We start from the raw sequence: 24,955 nt of genomic DNA on the forward strand, positions 1-24,955 counted from the left end.
TTTACAGTAACTATAAAGTTGCCAGTAACTATAGTTTACGTATAGTTATCTGTTATTAGTTATTGACAATAAAATGACAATGGCACTTTTCGATAAATAGCCCGTTCAAAGATGTTTCCCTTCCGAGAAATGTGACGTCATATATGAAGCGGTTAATACATCATGATGTCCAAATGGGGGCCATCTGTATACGTCATCTTGGATTTGTGGTTTTCGCCAAACTTCAGAAAGCCACCGAAATTGAACGAAAAGTAACCAAAACCAATAGACTGAAAATAAGTTAAAAACGTATCGACCTACTACATGAAATTGCTTTTAGCTAAATTTCTAAAAGAGTCTGGAACGTTAATGGCATTTTCTTAAAATGTAAAAAAAATGTCATCAGATGTAGTCAGATAAAAACTAAACCAAAAACAGTGGAAAACTAGCTTACAGTTTCTCATCAACGTGTCTTGGTTTTGGCATTCTGTATCCCCTTTGAAGCATCCCAGGAATTTCTCGAGCGTTGATGTCAGGAAATGGTGATCCACCTAGAAGACATTATATGATTTTTTAGAGATAAGCAATGAATTCCATACTAGTATAACAGTGTACGTTAATTTATCTTTCCTTTCCGGATCTGTTTAGATCGTTAATCATTTTGTAACTCAACATACCCACAGTAAGAATCTCGTAGAGTAGGACACCGTAACTCCAGCTAAAATAAGTAAAAAGGAAAAGAACTTCTTACCATTCTGTAGTTACAATGGAATTGCTCAGAATGTATAGGATTTATAGGAACAACAACAACAAGTGGATTTATTAGACTTATGACAAATTATTCTCTTGACACTTAATACACAAAAAACTACTGCAAATTACAATAAATTACAACATATTAGGGATGAGATATGTGTAAAAAGTCGAGTCAGCGGGATAAATGAACCTTGCGGTTTTCGAGTCATCCCCTGCCTTTAACATGCAAAACAAATAAGATAAAGGGACTGGTAGAGACAAGTGAACAGCGTGCAAACACAGGGAGACAGACTGAACTATATGAACAGTGGGTATAGTATTGAACGTTTAAAGTTTTATACTTCAGGAGGACGAAAATCTGTGCAAACTTTGTTTATCATTTCATGGGTACTGCAGAATGAATCAATGTGTCGGTGAAGTGATTGCGGTCAGTATTTTGGGTTTCACTCAGTCCTTCAAAAAAATCCATTCAAGAAATTACTCACATGTCACTCTGTGTTGTATATGTTCCATACATCAAGGCTTCATAAGCAGTCCATTTCACAGGAAGACGACCCTTGGAAAGAAAAGGACCATATCAATGGCGAAAATTAAGCTATAATCTTACATATTTGATTGTAAAGACGCTAAATATTCGGTACTGTTCTTTTCCACTAGGAAAGTCTCACGATGAGGGAAGCCACAGCTTGAAAAATGCACAAAAAGGTCATGCCTTTCTGATTGGCATCAATAGACCAATCCCCACTCAAAAGAACTTGCAAATGTTTTTGGTTGACTTTTGATATGCCAACACCGAGAATATAAATATATATAACAACATAATTTATTACATTTTATTAATTTTTGGAGATAATGGTGTATTTTATTCTGCTTCCTAGCATACCGTGTGTCTACATCAAATCGGTCTATTTATTAGCCTGTGAACGCAAAAATATTTCCGGCTGTTGCTTCGTCTGCGATCGCTGGCTTTCTATTTACTTATTACAACAATAGTTATTGATATTTTGAACTTAAAACACAAGACTATTTAGACCCGCAAAACAGAAAAAATGCAAACAAGGTGTGGGATTGACACACGTAATACAGAAAATAAGAGACACAAATATGAGAATCTTATCAGTCACGATCAATTCGGACTTAGAAGTGACTCTTGTTTGTTGAGCAGAAACCAATTATTTAAAAATTTGTAAATACTCACACTAGTTTTTCTGGAGTAAATATCATCCTGTTGTACATTCCTTGCCATCCCGAAATCTGTCACCTTACACTTCTCTCCTTCACCAACAAGAACATTTCTTGCAGCCAAGTCTCGATGGATTATCTAAAAGAAAAATCTTTTTTCTTTATTGCAACTACTAAAATGGAGCACTGATGTACGTTCCATGTAGACCTCTTCCCCACGGGATGCTCAATAGAACGCTATGGGGATATTATCAAGTGTTTAATATCGACATACACAATGTAGAAAATTCTCCCAATTCTTCTGTAGCTTTTAGTTAGGTGTTAAAAAAAGTGCAGTGGTGAACTATAGCCAGCCAGCCAGCCAGCCAGCCAGCCAGACAGAAAGATCCTAAAGGCAAGTGCAAAGGTCTGGGAAACTCGTGTACATTGTACTCCTGTCTGTTATTTGGACAGTACCATTAGATTCAATGACAGCGATATCAGAATGTCTTGTCCTGCCAGAGAGTGAGTTTTCAAAAGTTTGACGCCAAAATTTTAATTCACTGCAGCTGCGTATGTCGCCTTATTTTTATGCTTATCGCCCGTGCAAACAAACTTGAGCTTATGCTTATGCTTGCCTCGTACGTGTAAACCAGCCTTAAGATGTTATTCATGTTGCTTGAAAACAGTCGGAGTATAGAGTACGAAGTAGCATACCTTTTTTGAAGACAAATAGCACATCCCATCAGAAACCTGCCAAGCAAACCTTATTAACTGTTCCGCAGTTAGACTGGTCTGCGGTTTGACATCCGGGTCTTTGTAGTATGTGTCGTTCAGTCCTCGGCTCTTCCTCAAGTATCCCAGCAGGTCACCAAATGGTACATACTCAATAAGGACCAATAGAGGGTCTAGAAAGCAAGACAAAGGCGGTCATATTAATATGAACCTAAGCGAGAATCTGAATATAAGCCCATGTGGGAATAACTCAAGTTAACCCTGATACTTTGATATCGTCATGATTCATCAAATTAGAGGTGGATTAATGCCATAAAAGACATCGTAGTTTGAAATGATAGATACAAATTAATCGTTTGTTTCACGATGGTATAGCATGGGTAATGATTGGAGGGTAGTGGTGGATACCGGGCGAGGTAAATATACAAGAATATTCACCGACATCGAGTGCCAGGAATTGTCTTAGGTTATAGAAAACCAGGAGATAGTCAGCCCAAAGTAGTCTCGTTATTTCTGACTTAGTTGGCAAAAAAGTTCACACGAAGTCCTGGACATTGCGGGGAGGTAAATAGTAATTAAAATACTATCCTTCGTTGGATTAGCGCACAAACACCACCATATACCGGTTTGGTATATGCTGTATGCGCTAGAATGAAATGTAGATGTTGTTTATGTGAAGAAGTTATTGTTATTACCGCTCTCGGTAACGCATCCAATCAGCTTAATCACGTGAGGGTGAGGTTTAAGCTTTTTCAACAAGTCAAGCTCTGAAAGCAAATCCTTTCTGTCTGATGCTGGAGCATTTTCTGCAGAGAATAAAGCAATGAAGATTGTCATTTACCAAAAAAACTTAAAATGGTTTAATGGCTGGGACACTAACATTTCCATAATTGCGGCCAACATTATGATTGGTATAACAATGCAGGATTAAAGTTCTCATTAATTGAATACTGGTGGACGACAAATTTTTGTTTCCACTTGTAAACTCATTTCAATTTAAAATTGTCGTTGGAAGTAACAATGTTAGATCGTGTTTAACAGCTCACAAACGTTAAGCTGAGCCATTAAGAGAAAATGAAAATCGAACTCACCTTTCAACATTTTCACCGCTACTGTAGGGCTGTTTTCGATACCACGTATATTAAACACTATTGCCTTGGCAACTACAGAAAAGGTTCCTTTGCCAATGATTTTGTCAATTTTAACTTGTTGCCGATTTGTTTCCCAGCTCATCGTCGAGGGATTTAATGGCATATAGACTCCAACATCCGGATGCTCGTACATAACGGACTGCCCTTGCTCTGTTGGCACCGCTATGCTACTCTAAGGACAAACAGTGGCAAAAATAAAATCAATTTATCACTAAAATATTTAACAATTTGGCAAATTTTATTACTGAATGGTTAACTAAATAAACATAATCCAAGGCAATAAATGTAATGAGATTGAGAATTGGTGTTTTACCTTTACTAGTCATCAAAAGGCTGTGGTACAAGATGTGTTCAGTGGAGATTTGAAGGATCAGAAAAGCCGCTGTTAATTATCCTTAACTTATGAATTCTAAGAAAACAATTTTACTTCAATTTTTTTAGATAAATACTAATAATTAATAGTTCAGCCTTTGGTTCCAAATAGTCGGCTTTAAAAGTTTTCTCGAAGCAGAATTAGTCATTGTATCTTAATTATGTTAGAATATTAATTTTTGCAGCTATTAGCTTTGCGGTTCTCCTCAGAAATAGATTTTACATTTGAACAATTACATACCATTCCTATATTGTCGTGGGATTCTATTGTTCCATTCCTGTTGAGATCATAGGTTATTTGGTCACTTTTTTGAGATCGGTTTGCTTTTGGGCAAATAAACCTTTTTCCGTTTGATCGCGAATTTTAATTTTCTAGTTCATGTAGATATCAGTTTACACTAGAGAACTACCTACATCGTAGAGATACGATGATTTGGGTGGAGCCCTTCTTCATTACATTCTCCATCTGAAGTTTACATATGATATGCTACGGTTGCATGGAAGAGGGGTCTAAGTGGGAAGGAGGCATTTACGATTGAAGGCTAATATTTTGGCTTTTCCATGGCTAACAGTTTAGTTCTCTCCGTTACGGTTAACATGTACAGACATCTGGAAGAACAGTCAATTGTCTTAAAAGTTCAAAATTAGTTAGTTCCATTGTTGCAAAACACATTTTTAAGGTCTGTAGGTCCTTATGGACCTTTCCCGGATGATAAGTAACAGGCTGAAATAGGGAACACCAGCCACTGGACAAGACACAAAAAGTCTAAGAAGCGATCTTGACAATCTTTAAAATGCACATTGTGGATAGGAATTTTTTTACGATTACCTTTTCTTACGACTAATTTTCCATTTTTACGTCTAACGACTAAATTGTTTGGTCTTTTTACGGCTAACGGTTAACGCTTGAATGTCATATGTAATGCAGAACACTTACCCTTCTACCTGAAGGATTGACCGTGGTGCAGTTTCTGGAAAAGTGCCATGAAAAATCTCTGAGTTAGCTTTGTATGGATACCTGAAGACTTAATTATGGCAAACACCATCGCCTTAGGTCTGAGACCGGAAAACTTCACAGTTGCACAGTTATTGTCTCCTTTAAAGGCGATATCATACATGGTTAGCTAAAACAAAAGCAAACCTTCCCAACCTTCTGCAATACCTGCATCTGCTGAGACCATGGTATGAGCTGGAATTAAATAATGGGCAAATTAGAAAATGGGAACCATCACACATCATCATATTTTTTTAGGAATCAATGTACACACGGTAAACTCTCATTGTTCTTGATAAAGACTAGCAACAATTCGAATGCAACAAGGCACCAAAAGCTATTTACTATTTCGACAAGAAATCAGTCGTCCCGGTTTAGAAATCCGCAAATGAATTTACAAATCTAGAATAATTCAATTTGCATTCGCGTTCGCCTAAAATTCGAAAATGTTAATTATTCATCGAAAGTCAATCATGCTGATGCACAGACCTCAAACACCTCAACCAGGTTTTGGTTCTATTACATTATTACTAAAATTCACCCCCCCCCCCCCCCCCCATTTCAAAATCCTGGATCCGCGCCTGTAATGGCTGCATTTTGATAATAGCAGGGCTCATCTTCCATGAGAAATAGATGGTTATCATATTTGAACTAGCATGGTGACCTTTCGTGTTCTTTTTAGCTTGAGAGTCCTTCCCTTTTCTTAGAAAGAGTAAAAGATCATGCAATGTACAATGGAAACCAAGCTCCCTTGTTAATATTTCACAACCAAGAAATAATGTTCTTCCCGTGCACCCTCCTCCCTCTCTGTGTTTAGCAAATCTTGCGAACCAACATTGAAATACCAGCCAGGAAGACGAGATACGTCAGAGGAAATACGGCTACGACTGTAGATCACACACAAGAGGACCACTTCATAGTCAATACTTAATTAACGTACCTGGACGACTGCGCCTTTTCCAAACGATGACACTCAGAATAATAACCAATATTATTAACAGGAGGATTACAGTTATGTAAGCAGCATGAAGTATCATCTTTTCATCAAATGGAGAATCTAGAATTAATACAGTTAAACAACGGTTCACATCAACTTTTTCCAGTCTTCTGATAAAGGAGTGGTCTGGATTGGGCGGAGAAAGCGGTGTTAAATGGGAACTCAAACGCGGTGTCTTGCACGTTTAAACATTTTTTTTTAAACACGACTGTGATTTTGGGTGATGGCATAAAAATAACGGAGTGATTTCAGTCTTAATATCCACCATCTCAGTGACATCACCTTGGATCCACAAGGTTTACGTTCTTGCTTCCCAAGAAAGCACCATAATTGGAATTACGAAAAGTTTAAGGTAATTGCCATAACAGGATACCAAAATGTCAAAAAAGGTTTAAGTTACAGGATGAAAGTCAGAGGAATTAAACTGGGAAATGACTAGCATGTTATGCTGCATTTTTTGGAATAAAAACATCGTATAACAAATTGCGAGCGCTGCAATTCATATTGAGGCCAAGCTACGGTTTCAGACGAGTGTCAAATGTCACACACGTGACCAGTGCCGATTGTTGCACATGTTCCAGGAGTGGAAAAAAAAAAAGCACTGTGAAAATCTTAGTCTGTTAAAGTTGCTGTGTTTTCTAGCCTTTACCCTCGACGACGTTACAGTATAAATAAAAGGATAGGAAAAAATATAAACAATTTCATCACCGTCTTTACCTAATTGACCGAAATTAATGGCCTTAAAAGTAAAAACAAATCGAAACGTTCTTGTTTTTGTTTCATAAAGCAATATTCACTTTGAAGAACAAAAATTTGAAGAGACAGTAGATACCTATGATATATTAGCTTTCGGCACTATTTCATTGTCTTTAGCAGGTTACTGGGTGGGCGTACATTTTGTCACGTGATACATGACAGAATGTGATACTGTAAATGCCAAGTAAAGGAATGAAATGTTAATTGAGTCTTACGACCATTCGAAGTCACTGGGTGTCCAATTACAGGTGTCAAATTTGAACTTATTGTAATTGAATACCTGTAATGATATTATTAATAATATTAATAATAATAATAACAGCAAGAGGCATTTAATGACCTACCCTGGGTGCCAGAGGGATTTTTTTCCCTGGCAAAGCCACTAACAGTATTGTAGACCACAAGGAACAAGCAGGATAATATAAGGAAGGTGAGGGCTGGGAAACTGGATAAGGGTGATTAGTGAGTGGTCTAAATAGAATTGGGGAGGTATTTCAAATTATGAGATATATCAGAATTGAATTGGCATTTTATATGCTCATGCATGAAAATTACATTCTCACCTCCCTACCATAGCCCTTGTACGACCCAATGTTACCCTTTAGAGAAATGACAAAGTACCTGACTGTTTTGAAAAGAGGGGGTGGGGTCTAATGGTGAAGGGAGGCCTGTTACAAAAGGTGACCCCATTAAACAGAGACTCGTTAGAAGATTAGAAAGGAGGTGGTGTTAAATAAATAGCGCTTCAACGAATTCTTTTATTTTACCATAACGCATTGGGGCATGGCACACCGTTCACTCTATGAATTATCTGCTGTGCTGCTCTTAAAGTGCTAACAACCGGATCCAATCTTCGAATAGATTCCTAAATACGATGGCAATGGATTCGTAAGCCCCTTTGCCTCAAGCTCCCTTCAATCAGGCGTTGACCAGCGCTTGGTGTCACTTCAAGAATTTCCCTCACGAACACGTCAAGTTCATCGTTTTCTCGTTAACGGCGACTAAAAAATTCAGCCGAGTCGTAGGATGCAGTGTTCCTTTGCCCTTCTGCACTTTACAGTAGCCTACCCAAAGACATAGAAAATCCATCAATGTTGGGAAGCCAAATTAGTACACCTTGCATTGTGCTTTTCAAAAGTGCGTTCGCTAATCTTCCTCTATTTCCACCATATTGAAAGTGTTAGTTCCCAGGGCCTCTTCTTTTAGCTGGCTTCCGGTCACTTCTATTTCCTCTTCCTCATCTTTTAGTTTTGTCGAACATCTTTTAGTTGCATACGGTCACGAACTAATGATTCAGGAAAGCGATGTATGCTCCACAACATCGATGTATGACATCCAAAATCGATGTATCCCAGACGAAATTGATTTATTTTATTTTACGACTTGTATTATAACGCATAACAATAACGTAATAGGCCATTTTACAGTTGTGTGCTTAGTGAGCTGGTCTTGAATTGGAAGTGAGGCTGGGGGTGACCTTGTTTTGATACAGACCCCACTGCTTTTCATATGTAAATGGAAACTAGTTAGCATAAGAACAGTATGACCTACATATGAAAAGCAGTGAGGTTTGTATCAAAACAAGGTCATCCCCAGCCTCGCTTCCTATCCAAGGCCAGGTCACCAAGCACACAACTGTAAAATGGGCTATTGAACAAAACATTGATGTATCCATGTTCGATATTTTGTCCGCAAAAAAGCCCCATACCTGGGTCAGGGCTTCCCTTCGTTGAAGCTGCTAATGTTGTTTCTCCATTAAAGATTGCCGATAAAGGAAAGAAATGAAAAAAATCAAATAAAAACAATTCGTGAATGTCTTTTCCTGATTGAATACATTCTGGGATTCTGGGATGCTTATCGCAAAAGAGGTTCCTAAGTGGTGACGTTCTTGTATTGTAAAGAGTCAGCATATTTTAATATGCCTCTGTTTTTAATTGTATAACCTTAAACGCAATGCAAATAATTTCACTTTAGGCTATTGACTACTACCTTATTAAGAAGAACGGAAACACGTCTGAAATTAATGGCCTTAGAAGTAAAATAAAAATGAAAATAAAATAAAAGAAATGTTTTTCGCTTTATATAGTAATACTCACTTTCGATGCAATTTCAGCGTCTAGAAAAATGTCCCAAATCGAAAAAGTTTCAAATTGTTTTATTAAATTAAAATAACTGACTGTGGATTTTGAATCTTTGTGTATTAGGTTTCTATGGTGTTTATCAAGTTACCGAGGGCGGATTTTGTCGCGTGATATATGATGACTTTTTTATGCGACAGGATGTTCTGATAAATCGATTGAACATCGTATTCCCAGTCCTTGTCAAAGAGGAAGTATCACGGGAACCTAGTGTTATATCACAAACTCCAAGACGTTTCTATATCAACTGAAAAACCTAAGGTATTGTTCAGATTTGTTGTAGATTGTCACCCCGGTGCAGTGAGACCATCGATGAGTATCTCTGGCCACATATGGACCTGGTTAGAATGGGCTGCAACTAAAACGAAAAATAAGGCTAACTGTTTTCAAGGTCTCGCATTTTCGTTTCCAAAATGCACCAGGGCATGTCATGAAGTTGTTACTTTCAAGAGTTCAGTTGATTTCTTTTTCTTGATGTACTAGAATTCTTTTGTGACTAAGTGAAAGTTTTCAAACACCACTTTCACTAAAAAAGGTCAAAAGTCCTGTGATAATTCCCCTCTTAAGGAATGGGATCTTGCTTAAGACTCCAATGTTTTCTCCGACTTTAGGGACCGTTCATTTTTTATGAGCATGGGGGGGCTGGTGGGATTTAGGGAGGGGGGGGGGGGCACGAGAAAAAAAATGGCACTAAAGGGGGGGGGGGGGCTACCAAAAAAAATTGGGTGAAAGAGGGGGGGGGGGGGTCACCAGCAATAATTGGCTAGTAGAGGAAATGGAAAGTGGCTCAACAGAGAAACAGATGAAGAAATTGAATATTATTTCAATTATATTTAATTAATACGATTTTCCTAACCACTTTTAATTTGTTTTACATACTGAGGTCGAAATCTGCATTTCATATTAACAACAACTGAGGAAATGACGCATATCTGTTGGAAAAGCAATAATGAATATAAACTGAAGTAGACATCTATGTTTGTACAAGTTTAAATTAATATAAAAACGTAAGAGTCTTACTATTGAATCATCCGTGGGGGAGTAGTTTTCTATTAAGTGGTTGTACTCAGAACTATATCAATAGATTGTTTAATGTTCTGTTTAATAGTACTCACTTTTATAAAGACTGTTGATAAGTAAATTATTTGAACCCAGGAGTATCAGTAGACTCAGTAGTATGCCTAGTGTGAACATCCAGATTAGATTTTAATAATAGAACTGTTGTTGGTGACTTCAGTTGACGGTAAATCTGAGCCGTAGGCCATCTTCAGAAAAGCTTGTAACTGTCATTTTTAATAGCAGTACTTTAATATCGAGGCGTGTAGGAGGGGGCGGGGGGTTCGAGGGGTTCGAACGAACCCCCTTTGAAGATCAATAATGGCGGAAGAAAAAGCACAATGAGGAGGTTGAACAACTACATGAGGTGTACCATGCGAGAGAGTAGAATGTCCGCCCTGGTTCTAATGCATATCAAATATGATATGCCTGTCAATCTTGACGAGATAGTCAATTTGTTTCAAGGCCTACACCCGAGAATGATGCAGTTTACCAGCTTGGTGTATGACTATCAGTAGATCGAATAGCTATCAGAACTCGACCGGGCGCGGAATGTACATTGAACTTTCTTATTTAAGTTGAGACAATTATGCCGCAGAAATGATGTATATAGGTTAAAAAGCTGCTGTAAAACAAATTTGTGATTTGCCTAAAATGGGTCTCAAAATGCAGGAAATGAGGTTTCTGGGAACCTAGATTTTCAAAAATTTCCGGGGGAGCATGCCCCCGGACCCCCCCAGTAACAGCGCCTCCGGCACTCAACAATCACCCCTATCTAACCCTTAACTACGCACCTGATATCTGTGTGTCCGCTGTTTTTTTTCTGTTTAATATGACTTGTAATCGTTGATTGGTATGCTTCGATCCGTATTTTGTTAGTCAGATCTGTACGTGTATTAATTGTTTCTACTCGAAGGGGAGTAATTTCACGTTAAACATTTGCTTGATTAATTTTTATAGTTCCTCTAAGAATCTAAATGGAAATTTAGGGTTTGCCGTTGCCGTAAACCTGTTGCTATCTACAAAACGTTTTTTTTAAACAAGAGAAATCTTTACCTAAGTAACCTATGTACACATTTCATAAGTACGCATGCTTTTACACAGACATACCTGGATCATTTTGAACGGCTTATTCAGTTCTATAAATACTAGTTTAGAAATGAAATTTTAATTAATCATAGGTTCATTCAAAGTCGGGCACTAACCTGTGTCAGGGATTTCCTTTGTTGAAGCTGTTAAGGTTTTTTTCTCAGTAGGGGGAGGAGGAGGAGCTAAGGACAGGATAAATAGGTGACCATCTTTTCCATATTATATTCTGGGATGCTTCTCGCAAACATGTAGTAAACAAGAGCACGCAACCAAAAATTAAAGGCTTACTGTCACGGAAATTTGGCTGTACTTGGTGCAAACTGTGCAAAATATTTGACTAAGAACCTTTTCTCTAACAAGAAATACTTTTAGAACACCGGGAGGAAAATATTAAGTGATTTTACTGAGGAACAATATATATTAATAAGTTTTTTTAAGTGATTTTCCCAAAATACACTTGTAGAACTTGAAGAAAATTGCCCGATTTTGTTGAAGTTGCACCCATTTGCATCCTAACCTTCCGCAGCCAAAGATAATTTCTACTAGCTTCTGTACACTAGTACGGTTATTGTTAACAAAACTGAACTATTATCTTAACGATCCACCGATACAATTATATTTTCTGGCTATTCAAATCGACACCAAAAATAGGTGACAATGCAGTTGTTTAGGGATCTTTAATTTAAGGATTACACTTGTAAAAATGAAGATCTTTGAGGATCTTTTAAAAGACTTTCACCCTGGCGAGTGTTACACATGGATTCATGAGCCTTCCTCTCAGCTTCTTATTTGATAAGCATTATTGAAGTTAAATTAGGATCAACGAAACATACTTGGATTGAGAACTAGATTCCTGTCAACAGAGAACATTCCAAGTCTTCCATCATTCATGTCATCCCGTAGAGGCTGTAACGGATCATTGACATTTTTTTGGAACTGTAGCTGAGCAACAGTCATAACACTGCCAGCCCTAAATAAAAAAGCATACAGAAAATAATAATTGTGCCTGAAAAAAAAAAAAAAGCCCTGAACGACTTCTGATCAATTGCGAGATTCTCCTTCCAAATTGCCCTTTCTAAACGATAAGATACACAGAATACAATTAAATTTAGTTTAAATCTACTAGCGTTCTATCACGAATACTGTTCTCTTATTGGCTACCCTTCTCGATATCTATTCCGTTGTAGAATAGATAGTGGGTAGACTGCATAGCGCGTGGCGAGACCTATTGATACCATTAGTCAACAAAAACGTGAAACTGTCTTGTTGTTTGTTCTAACGATTATTATATTTATACCAAAACAATCAGATTATTCGGTCTCAACTCTTATGCGTGATCTAGCTGATGAGGGCGAAGAATGCAATAAAAATTTCGAGCTTATAATCGAATTTTTACCTAAGTAGAAATGTTTTGTCTTCCATCGCCAAATAAAGCAGTCCTCTATTGAGTGAATTTGTCCCCCGGGCGCTATTTAGGCACAAATAGTCTGATAATGAATATTGAAGCTCAAAATTAAAACCACTGCAAATTGCAAAACATTCCTTTCTATTTGACTTCCGCAACTTTTCAAGTTTTGTGGCAAAAATAACTGATCACATAACAACACTGTTTCACTCATGTAGTTACCTGAATTCTTCAATAGCCACTTCATAAAGCTGTTTCAGTCGCAGCATTTTCGGGCCTGCTGTATGGGCCTGTGATCTAATGGCGACGAGTTCATTTTCAGTAACACATTCACTGGTACAACATTTGACAAGTGAAAGGGTTCACATGTGGTCATCAGCAACTTGGCAAACGAGAAAGAGCCTGGGTTTGAGATCATCGAACATACTCCCTAATCTTTGATTATTACTAGTTTATAATGCTTATTATTATCATTAGTAGTATTGGCGGCAAGGGTTAAATTGACACTTGTACATAAATGTGAAAAAAATAATAATAACAATAATGTGCAGTATCGGGGTGTTCGTAATAGCGAAGTGTCTGCAAGGCGAGAGTTGACCGTACTTACACGTTTTCAAACAGACAAAATCAATGGTCTCAATTGTTGCTTAAGACATACATGTAAACTATAATGGTTTCAAACTTACTGCTGCTGTCACATTTGACTCTAACTGTTGAAACTCAACAGATGCTCTGTTCGTATAAGCATCCTTAAATTCCAATCCCAAAATTTTAATGCCAACTATGAATAGGTCACACTGGTTACATGGACCTGTCACAAACAAGTAATGCACAACAATTAAAACAATAAACTCCAAATCACGCACAATATGCCTACATTTAACTGCTCTGAAAGGTGCATACGCAGTTTATTATCAGAAGCAGGGGTTAGGTGACTGGCACTCACTCAGGGGCAGGCTAAAAATTGGCGGTCACCCAGTCGCTCTTCTTTTCCTCAACTTCCATGAAATTATTTTTAGTTCTGAAGAGGAAAACCACCCAAGGTAGTTTGTGGTCTATTTTGAAGTCACATGTGCTGATGCGTGGTCAACCAGTAGTCAATAATTTCTAGGTGCATAATCTGGGTTTTGTGTTCTTTCGCTACACATGTAAAAGATTTGTTACATGTAAGTGCCGTGGGACGTTAATTCTAGACAAGTGAATGCAGTATTTTTTGTTTAAGATTAGAGAAACAACTGGCTCAATAGGTGACCAAGTACAGGAGTTAATTTTTAGTCCTGCCATTTACTCTGAACATGATACCTGCCTTTGGAGAGATTTAATTGACGCTAATTGTTGATACTCAACAGATGCTTTGTTCCTGTAAGCATCTTTATATTCCAATCCCAAATTTTAATGCCAACTGTTTTTGGGTCACACTGGTTAATTGGACCTGTCACAAAGAAGTGGTGCACAACTTTTAAATAATACCTCCAAATTTACAACATTTAAATGACACTTACACTATATGTAAATACTTACATCTCACGTTAACAAGGGCAAGACTTGAGGCAGTTCCATATCCATTGTTAGCAGTACATCTGTAGGATCCCACATCCTTTTTCTGTACATTAACAAGATACAGCCTGTAACCAATGGCATTGACTAACTGATTAGCCTGTGTGGCACCTTCTCTCGTCCAGGTAATCTTTGGTAGGGGGTCACCGGAAGCATTGCACGTCAGCGTCAAACTCTGTCCTGCGTCAACTTGGGAAGTCCTTGCTGGTGACACAGTTATTCTTGGAGGAACTAAAAACAGTAAATATTACAAACATAACAAGAAAAGGAGATAATTCAGTAAATATTACAAATGTAACAATAAGAAGAGATTATTCAGCAGAAAGAAATAAAGCTTCAGGTATTTTTACTTTCACTAGTCATTTTAAAATTATTTTTTTCAAGCTTTTACATAAAAAAAATAGACAAATAAATAATTAAAAAGGGAAACGACAAATAAATGAATGCTTGTAAAAGATACGTTATTTTATAACTACTGACCAGCAAGATTACAGTAGTGCGCTATACTAAAGAAATAAAAAACGCGCCGAGTGCATTGTTGAGTTATATAAGCACGCGGGAATTTTTAAGAACACGAGAGAAGTGCAGAGAGGCACGAGCCGTAGGCGAGTGCCTCTCTGCACTTCTCGAGTGTTCGTAAAAATTCCCAAGTGCTTATATAACTTAACAATGCACGAGGAACAAGTTTTTTATTTCTTTCATAAAATATAAACAATCGCAACTCCTCAGACTAGTGCGAATTTTAATGAATCAACATCAAGTTTCTCCTTACGCGAGATAACGCATAATTTAATAGCGCGCGCTCTTGCCGATCACGACACGATCACGACAGGGCACGCGACAGCGCGCGCAATCAAATAAAAAGTCAAACTGTTTCAGTTTTTCGTCACGTCGTAAGCAAGTTCAAGAAGTTAATTACAAGTCAAGTTTAAGTTTTAAGGTGTTGAGAGACAAGTTCAAGTTAATTAAAAGTCTGGAAACATCAGTACAAGAGACTGTTCTTTGTGAATCGCTGGAGTGACAGCGCATTCTGTCTCTGAATTTCTCAGATTTTTCACAGGCAAAAAATCTGACGTGTGCTCTGTGCATATGTACAATTATAATGCACGCACCATACGTATGCTTCGTGCATTGTGGAGTTTTACAGAACTCAGTTTGACCAATCACAGTGCTCGCTTGACCCTGGCTATTTTATAATACAGTGTATAACATTTTGCAGAATTAGTTATTTATTATAAGCATTAAGTTTTGTTTTCCTAACAGTGCAAATCTGAAAATTGAACAACAGTGCTTTTGTTGTACGCGCTCTGGAAAAAAACTTTGACATTAAATTGTTGGAAATGTCTAAATTCTAAATGTTAGTTTGAAATGTAGAAATAACTTTCAGGCGGCTTGAAATTAGATATGATTATTGTCTATTTTCGCTTTTAAATTTCCCGCGCGCCGCCATTTTGGTTTTTATGACGTCATACGGTTGCATAGCTATTATCAGTGAGCAGAAGTTCTTTTGTGTGAAACAATTGAGGAACCGTGTTACATCATGAAATCCAACATTGCGGCGCCACGGAAATTTAAAACTGAAAATAGGCGATAACCAAATCCTGTTTTATGAACACCAATTTATTGTTGTGTGAGCCAACTCGTGAATACAGATTGAAGTGACTAGTGGTAACTGTAACGCAAATCTCGCATCAAACTATGCTACAAGGATTCGTGGACGCCATTCGGGAATGAAATGTGACCTGAAAGGTATAAAAAATTGTTCGCATCGTCTTTTGTCGGATTAGGAATCGAAATATAAATTGTACTTAACGAGGAAGCTATTGTGGGGAATTTTCCTAGTTGCATTCCCAGTGACACTGAAGACTCACAAGTATGATTTGAACACGATCTGTATTTCTCTTTCGATCAACTGAAACCCAGATTGCACAACAACTCATCTGTCAATAAAACTCACGCGTACCGGAAAAGGTTTGATTACAAGTTATTTTGAGTCCTCCTGTGATGTTCTAGAATGTTCTATATAAACAATGAACCCTGTGCATCGCCCTATTAATAACTCAATCAACAACATTTAATCAAGACGAAAATCAGATAATAGCTTAAAGATGACAAAACAAAAAAAAGTCCTAATGTCCGGTTAACGTTCTCCACACTATAAAAGCTTAATAAGTAACTCAAATTTCTGCAAGGCTGGACTGCGTAGAAAACTTAACACGACAGCGACATGATAGAGACCAAACCGAGAATCAACAGAATGCGGCAACGGTGGACAGCTGTTTCGAGCTGGTTGGCTCTCGTCATCACGGTGTAGCACAGCAAAAAGTAGAACACCAATGCGAGTCGAGTGGTCTACCAAATGCACGTGGTAGCCGATTTCGGATGGGCCCAAATTCAGACATCCGTCCACGTCATAGCGCGTGACTACGAACAATGAACAAAAGAACTGAAATATCGCTGTGGCAATAAGTTAAATGAGAAAAGCAAAACTTTCCTATCATGTCGCTGTCGTGTTTCATGTAAGTTTCCAACGCAGTCCAGCCTTGCAGAAATTTGAGTCATTTATATTTTGGCTGATTAGATCTTTTACAGATCCTGCGTATACCTGCAGTATTTTCGTTGTGCGGTTCCTTGCATATTGTTTGCTTTTATGTTTTGGACCTTAGATCTTTTTAGATCCGATATGCTGTACTTTTTACATGGTTTGGTCATACACCTATAAAGGAAAGTTTTGCTTTTATTCCGCATTTATACCGAATTCTACGCTGCATTAGATTTCAGTCGTTCCCGGCTCCGTGAAATTAAGCTCCTTGAATATTTTGGGCCATGGTCCCTAACCTTTTGATACATTTTGTAAGTTTTTTTTAGTAGTTTAAATTTTGAAAATTGTTTGGAGCCTTCTGTCCCCGGTCGTTTAAAGAGTGGATAACTTTATCCAGTGGATAAGTTGCCGTATCCAGCGAATAAAATGTACTCTAACCAAAGCTTCTGGCAAGTTTTTCACACAATCCCATACTTAAATTAGACAGACGCTAATACTTCATGCACAAATTACAGGGCTAAAGGGAAATTTTTGCACACATTTTAACTGCCGCATAGCGACCTATCCAGTGGATAAAATTATCCGCCCTTTGAACAATTGGGGCCTGGAGTGGTTGGTTTTCAAATGCGAAAAAGAAGAAAAAAAGAAAAAAATATTTACCGTCGGTCCCGAAGTAGGTTGCAACCCGAGGTAAAACAAAATATTGATTCTGTGTGGAAGTATACTGTAAGGAATGAACAGAACTCGTGCAAAACTACAATCTGCGGGTTCTCGGTCTAGAAAAGAACAGAAGAGAGAAAATTTGGAGGAGAAATTCATTAAATTTACCTAAGAAAATCGGGAGGAAGAGGTTCAATATGAGGAGAATGAAGTTGTTTATAGAAAATCGTCTGGCAGGCTAGTTGCCCGCACGCTAGTTTTATCAGAATGACATGGGATAGGTCTTCTTGTCCAAATGTCGTCGCAAGTTCTTATGAATTGCTCCATTTTTCTGACTTTGGCCTCTGTTGAGGATGTGATGTCCGCTTCAGCAGCGCTTTTCTTTTTCGTTTGGCGTCGCTCCATTTTTCTTCTTTTATTGCTTTTTCTTTCTGAGCATTGGGAAGTTGGTAACTTGTTTTGTTGTCCTCCGTGTCGCTATCCTGATCATAGTTATTGCTAGCCCGGTTGGATTGTGTTCAAGAAACTTGCGTCGGTGTGTAATCCCGAAAGATCATCGAAATTGTCCTCCACTATTGGTTTCTGCAAGCAATGTAAGGTTGCAAGCAAGACCGCGGTTTCGAACCTTATGATTCCCTTCAGTTGACGATTTGTTTTGGAGAAAATTAGAGCGTAATACTCAATGCTATTCCATAGAAAATCTGGTGGTTTGTGTTTTATAGCCACTTCTGTGGGATGTTAGGTTTGCAGGAAAATGGCGCATTCATTGCCCACATGATGTGATATGATGCAAAACATCAGCACTATACTATTTCTTTTCCAACAATTCATTGAATGTCGTGTCGAAATTAAAATACCAGAAGAAGCTAAAGTTGCTGAGCCAAAAGGGCGCCCACATAACTTCGCTAGTGAGAAATTGCGTGACATCACGTAACATCAAAAATAATACATGTACAATCAACTACCTTATGAGGTTACGGTTGAAAGAACTACAACTGAATCAATTCGACGTTAGAAGTTTGAAACGAAGGAAAATAATTCAAAACAGAACAAACAATATGGGCTGACTTGTTAGCAAAACATTAACCTGTTAGCTTTGGTTAATACTTCCTTTTTTGATGAAGCAGTGTCGATATACTCTAACCCACGCTTTATTATTATTTTGTCGGCCAATGTAATCATCAAGAGTCACGCTTGGCTGCACATTAAAGTACTTCAGGGCTGTCATACGGCGCAAGGTTGGCACCCAATTCTACATAGGCAACTTACAAAGTCTCCTGAGGGACATTCCACTACAAATAGAAGGTGTAAGTTCTCGCTAGTTTTAAAGTGCGGTTAACTATAGCTGTAAAGCATAAAATACTCTGAAGCTTGCTAGGTTTAGCTCCTAATGGTGATTATGTGCGAGTAAACAAATTATTGCAAGCAATCAAGTACATGTTAAAGAAGTAAGCTCTTTTAAATGCGTAATAAGCTAAATCTTCACTTACCATATACTTCAACAACTACAGAGCTCAACGCACTATCAAGGGAACTCTCCTTAATGAAAGGGACTTGAAGAGTAAATTTGTATTCCTTAACGTTGTCCACGTTGAATATCAGTAGCTGTGAAGGAAGCTCCCCTCGACAGTATCCACCAAAATTATTCTTGGGTTCGAACCCAGAGTTTTGCAGTCTCGATGAAACCTTAACTCTGTTTTGTCCGTCTAGGTCCTCTCTAAAAAACTCCAACCCGAAAATATTTTCGCCAGCGTCAGCTACGTACTTCCACACGAGTCTCACATTTTTGTTGTTTACTCCATCTTCTACTATCTTGGTTGGTTTGTTGGGCTCTTGAGTCCAAGTCAAACCCTCTAAAATAGAGAATAATAACATCGCTAGGCTTTCTCCACACTAAAAAGCTACATAAACTAACAGTAACGAAAGCTTTTCGTCATTCACATTAAACAAAGTTCTCGAAGGTTTACCAGATCGTTGCAGTGACGCGAAAATCAGAGCGATGGCTACAACCAACTGCACAATACTGCCAAAGGATGCATCCATCTTGTCTGAAGAACTGGAAGTGAGAAAAGACTTCCCTTGAACGTCAAATTCAACTGAGGAACGTTCACCAACGAGGAATGTCCGTTATATTGGCTGAATGATGTGATAAAACCCGAGGGAAGAGGCCGACAAGAAATACTCATTTGGATTCTAGTCTTCTCGCGATATATTCACGCTATGAAAGACTGGGATCGAATATTCTTTAAAATTACTAACTGTTGTTGGCTTTCACTTAAACGCTAGCTTGCCTTTTTTGCACTTTTCAGCGCATTTGCCCCCTCCGAAAATAAAACGGTATTAGGTTTTACGCATTGCGAAATTTTGGGTGACTTACGCTAAAACGCAAATTTTTCTTCACAATTTAATTGGAATTTCTAACTCGTGTAAAGTCAGTCTTTCCGAACATTGATATTAGATTGCAAGGAAATGAACCAATGCTTGCCCCTGACTAACCTTCACTTGAAAGCTAAGTTAAGTGTATGATAACAGAAACTTCGGCCGTGGATGAAGAGTAAAATGAAATGATAACATACATGATAGGTAAAAACAATGAGGCCTATGATTATTAAAAACTGGATCATTGTATGATACAATTTCAGTGATCTGATTCATCATTGGGTTAGCGGCAATATACAATAGGGGATCAGGGGTGGGGAAGGAAATCGGCTTAGGCCCGGTTCAGACGCCGAACTTTTCATGAGCCGAACCTAATACCTCGAATTAAGTACATGAAAAGTTCGGCGTCTGAATCAGTTGAGAACGTCTGTTTCAATTTGGAACAGCTCAGCCGTTCTTCCCGCCTGGCTCAGCCGGGAATTTCGGTTTTGGAACGGCTGGAACGGCTTTGATTCAGACGTCGAACTTTTCATGAGCCGAACCTAATGCATAAATTATTATAACGTATTTCAAATAAAAAAATTAAAAGGAAAAAGAAAACGCTAAACATCTAGAATGGTTTTGCTTCAAGTAAATAAAGGTCGGCTAATTAAGTTCGGCGTCTGAATCAAAAGGCGGGATTTTCGTGATTTGGGCCGACCTTAATTTGAATTAAGTTTGGCTCATGAAAAGTTCGGCGTCTGAACTGGGCAGTTAGCTGCAGGTTTCATTGTGAACAATGACTCTTTCAATTTGTTCTTTGACGGATTGAAGTGATAATTGTAGCCTCTCTTGATTAAAATAGCGCCTTCGTTTGTGTGTTGGAGACAAACTGAACGATAACGGAATCAAGTATTTTAGAATACCTTCAAAATGCATACCGCAATGGGCGGAGAAAGCTGGAGAAGATTTCCTCTAAGGCAGAATTTTTTTCAGGTCTTTGCTAATTCAATTCACACAAAGAAAAAAACTGACTGTTTCGCCGACAAGCCCAGATGCGCTAGTACAGTCGGAACACCCTTCGGAAGTTTGGAAAGTACTTGACTGCATGTAGCCCCTTAAAACACCACATGGACAGCCCAGTGAAGTCCTTAATACCAACTTTAAAAAGAAATTCCGCATGTAAGACACAAGAAGACCATCATAAGATTAGGCTTGCGCTCTCAGTTGTAGAAAAACAAAAAGAGTCATTTTATATGGATAATTCCTTAGTTAAGGGACAGAACTGCATTTTATTTAAGAATCACCGAGGGACAATGAATTCAAAAAAGAAAAACTGGGATGAGAATTTTTTTCTTCTTTTTTACAATTAAATGCTTTATTAACAATTAAACACACTTAACATTGCATGTTTTAGTTACAAGGCAATTACATTATACAAAAGTTACTGATAATTTATTTTGCAAGGTCTGGGAAAAGATCTTTTACAGATCCTGCGTATACTTGCAGCATTTTCGTTTGCGGTCCCTTGTTTATTGTTTACTCTTATGGTTTGGACCGTAGACCTTTTTAGATCAGTCCGATATGCTGTACTTCTTGTTAACATGGTTCGGCCATGTACCTGTGAAGGAAAGTTGAGAGCGACATGATATTTCAGTTCCTTTGTTCATTGTTGGTAGTTACGCGCTGGTGTCGCCCATGCTGTCTACTCAACCTTTAGAGTTTGGCTCCTACGAGTATGTCTTTAAAAGATGTCCTCTCTTGTAGGATATAATTGGTGGACCCTGATAAATTTCCTTCAGCAAAGGTCGATTCTCGATTAAATGCTTATTATACTCATTAAGATGTTTTTTAGGTTTGGCACGGATGGATTGTATTGTGTGACAAAGGGAAATATTTTCTTCCGCATTTTTTATTTCTGACAAAGTGCTGACATCCTGTCTCTAAATTGAACTCCTGCGAGGACTTTATTGAGCAGAAGATCTGGGTAGCCTCGTACACGCAAACGTAGAAGAATTGGTTTTTAAAAGTCTAAGGGCCTCGCCCTTGATAAAACCTTTCCTGATGCTTGGGAGGGGGGGGGGGGGGTCATCAATGAAATATTGAATTAAGAGGGGGGGGGGGCTACTTGCCGTTTTCAGATCTGAGGAGGGGGGGCCTGGCAAAAATTTTCATCCATCAAAATATTTTTCCCTCCCCCCCCCCCCCCCCCCCCCCGACCGGTCCCTTACTTATGATCTATTGGAGGACAGACGCATAGATGACGTCACCATAACCAATAAAACAAATAGATTCTATGTTGCCGTGCGTCTGTTCAGTAATAGTTACCAGATGACGTCAAATGTGGTAAGAACAAAAAAGTGGTACACGAGGCGCAGCAGAGTGTATCACTGATCTTCTTACTACAATTAAATTTGATGTTTTCTGTGATCTATTACTGAACAGATGCACTACGACATAAAATCCGCTTGTTTTATATAATAAAGAAGCAAAAGTTCTTGATGGTGACGTCATCTATGCGTTTGTCCTCCGATAGATCATGAGTGAGAACCAATCAAAATGCGCGTAGAATTGAGCTTATTATATAAAAATATTATAGACGATAGAAAAATGGCGTCGATTGGTTTTTACAATAACATGGAAAAAGTATGAGCGGAATTGGCTTAATTTCCGTTGAGAAAGCGCGCGCGTTACATCTGACCTCATTTTTGTTGTCTGTACTGTTATAGACAATAGCTAGGTATACAGGCCAATCAGCGCAACGGAATTTTGCCAGTTATTGTAAACTTCTATATGGTGCTCGGATCCATTCCTGCTGAGATCTCAGTACATTTTAAGATCGCTTTGCCTTTGGGCATATAACACTTTTTCTTTGTTTGATCATGAATTTTTCTAGTTCATGCAGATCTCACGTTACACTAGACAGAGACACGTAGACACACGATAACGTCTACGAAGCCCTACTTAATTATATTCTATATATGGCCCCAGTTGTTTAAAGAGCGGATATTTCTATAAAGTGGATAAATCGCTATTCATCGGATAAAATGTACTCCAACCAATACATTTTATCCGCTGGATAAAGTTATCCGCTCTTTTAACAACTGGGGCCTGAAGTTTACTCAGTTATGATATCCTCCAGGAAGGTTTCATTTCACTACGTTTCACGGCTCTCTAACGTATTAGCTTGGTTATGAAGTGTCACAAGGGAACTTGGCTGTCACTTTAAATGTCAAGATCCCACTTTACTCTTCAAAAGGAAACAAAATGACTGTCAATCTAAAAGAAAGCAAAAGGTCATTACTATAGTTAAAAAATAATAACCATCTATGTTTCATGCAAACTATAACCCTTGAGGCAGAGCTGCATAAGCCTGGTCATTATAAAAATGTACACATTTTCAGGACAAGAAGAACTATTCTCATTCAATGTGAGTCTATGCCGCAAGGTACAACACTAACTCAAACATTTTTCATGTCACCATTTCCAGAAATTGCACCATAGGGTAATCCTTTAAGTGAAAAGGTAAGTGCTCTGCATTAGCATAGTAATTCATAGATGTTTTTCCTGACAGCGATGGGGCGTAAGTCGACACATCCCAAAACAGAAAACGCCAACGCACGTATCACACACTATCCTTTCCGTGCTCCCTTTATCGTTTCAATCAACGAGGACGTCAGCTGACAACAGCGAGCGCATTAAGAATGCCCATATATAGTCGAAATAGACTCGCATGCAGACTATTCCGCGCGCTCTCGTGTCCTCAAATGACGTTTCCGTCCTGTTGTTAAAATTAGCGCTATGTTTCCGCTAGCAAATCTTGCGAACCAACATTGAGAGGGCAGGAAGAGTGACGAGATCTGTGAGAAGAAATATGACTAAAGCCCCATTCACACCAACAACTAAACCAGGTTTAACAAAATGTAAATTAGAAACATTGGCTTTGACATAGGATTCAACTAAACCAGTTTACTTAACGCTTTCATTTGTGCTAAATCTCTAGTCGACAAAAATCCGAAAGCAGCTTTTATAACGGAACCAATTTTAAACTGTTTTTAACAAAACAGCGTTTCGATGTGTTTAAGCCTTGGTGTGAATGTGGCATAAGATTGTAGAACACACACACGAACTTGGCCTTTCAGTCAATACTTAACGTACCTGGAAGGCAGCGCCTTCTCCAAAGCATAACAGTCAGAATAACAACCAATTACACACCACGAGGATGACAGTGAAGTAAACAACGGTGAGGCATCGCATTCTTTTGCCAGATGAAGAATCTAGAATTAACAGATGTAAAGACCGATTCACATCCATCTTTACCAGACTTCTGAGTTTGGAGTGGTCTGGGTTGCTACGGGGAAGTGGTGGGGAATTCCGCCCGTCTTCTATAAATCTCCAAGAGTGTTAAACGTAAGGCAATGAAACTCAAGCGGTGTGCATCACGTTTAAACCCTTTTATTGTTTAACGTCTGTAACATGACTATGATCTTGTGTGATGGTTTAAAAGTTATGGAGTGACTTTACACTTAATCAGATCCACCATATAAGTAACGCCATCTTGGATTTAACAAACTAACGTTTTCTGCTTTCTAGGAAAATACTATACATGTAACTGAATTACGAAAGAGTGTAAGTAATTGCCATAACAGGATACTAAAATGTTCTAAACGGTTTAAGTTACAGTACAAAAGTCTGAGGATTAAACTGGGAAATTAAAATTCAAAAGGGTAAGCGTGAGTAAAATTGAAAAAAAAAAAATACGACTATCAAATCATGCTATATTTTTTGAATAAAGACATGACATAACAAATTGCAAGCACTACATTCATTTTCATGGGCGAAACTACGAATTGTCACACACGTGACCAGTGCCGAATGTTGCACATGTTCCAGGAGTGGAAAATAAATCTCGCGTTGTGAAAATCTTAGCATGCTGTCCTGTGTTTCCTAGCCTTTACCCTCGACGACGTTATAGAATAAAAAACAAAAAGGATAGGAAAAAATACAAACAATTTCATCACCGGCCGTCTTTGCCTAATTGACCCGAACATATTCTGGGGTCCTTAATGCAAACGAGTTACCTAAGTAATGGCGTTTATGTCGTAATCAATCAGTACAGTATATTTACGCTCCTGGGCCCAGTTTTTCAAAGCCCCACTAGACTCAGTAATCCTGGATTAACGTGAACTTTGATTCGAATTTAATGACTAATCATCAAAGTTTCTCCCAAACATTTTGTCCCTCAGTTT

At 38.2% G+C, this 24,955-nt stretch overlaps 1 protein-coding gene across 1 annotated transcript in view; it reads right to left on the bottom strand.

Annotated features, from left to right (window-relative positions):
* Window positions 1–24,955, bottom strand: part of LOC146457913 (fibroblast growth factor receptor 4-like) — a 201,383-nt gene that overhangs the window by 152,782 nt on the left and 23,646 nt on the right. Inside the window, exons 8-10 of the mRNA XM_085091407.1 lie at window positions 18,839–19,201; window positions 14,111–14,377; window positions 13,276–13,400 (exon numbers count right to left, since the gene is read on the bottom strand). Coding sequence (XP_084947533.1) covers window positions 13,276–13,400; window positions 14,111–14,377; window positions 18,839–19,201 — 755 coding nt within the window. The remainder of the gene's footprint in view (window positions 1–13,275; window positions 13,401–14,110; window positions 14,378–18,838; window positions 19,202–24,955) is intronic.

This window comes from Pavona decussata, unplaced genomic scaffold (genome assembly GCF_977016875.1).
Source record: "Pavona decussata unplaced genomic scaffold, jaPavDecu1.1 SCAFFOLD_236, whole genome shotgun sequence".
NCBI classification, from domain to species: domain Eukaryota; kingdom Metazoa; phylum Cnidaria; class Anthozoa; order Scleractinia; family Agariciidae; genus Pavona; species Pavona decussata.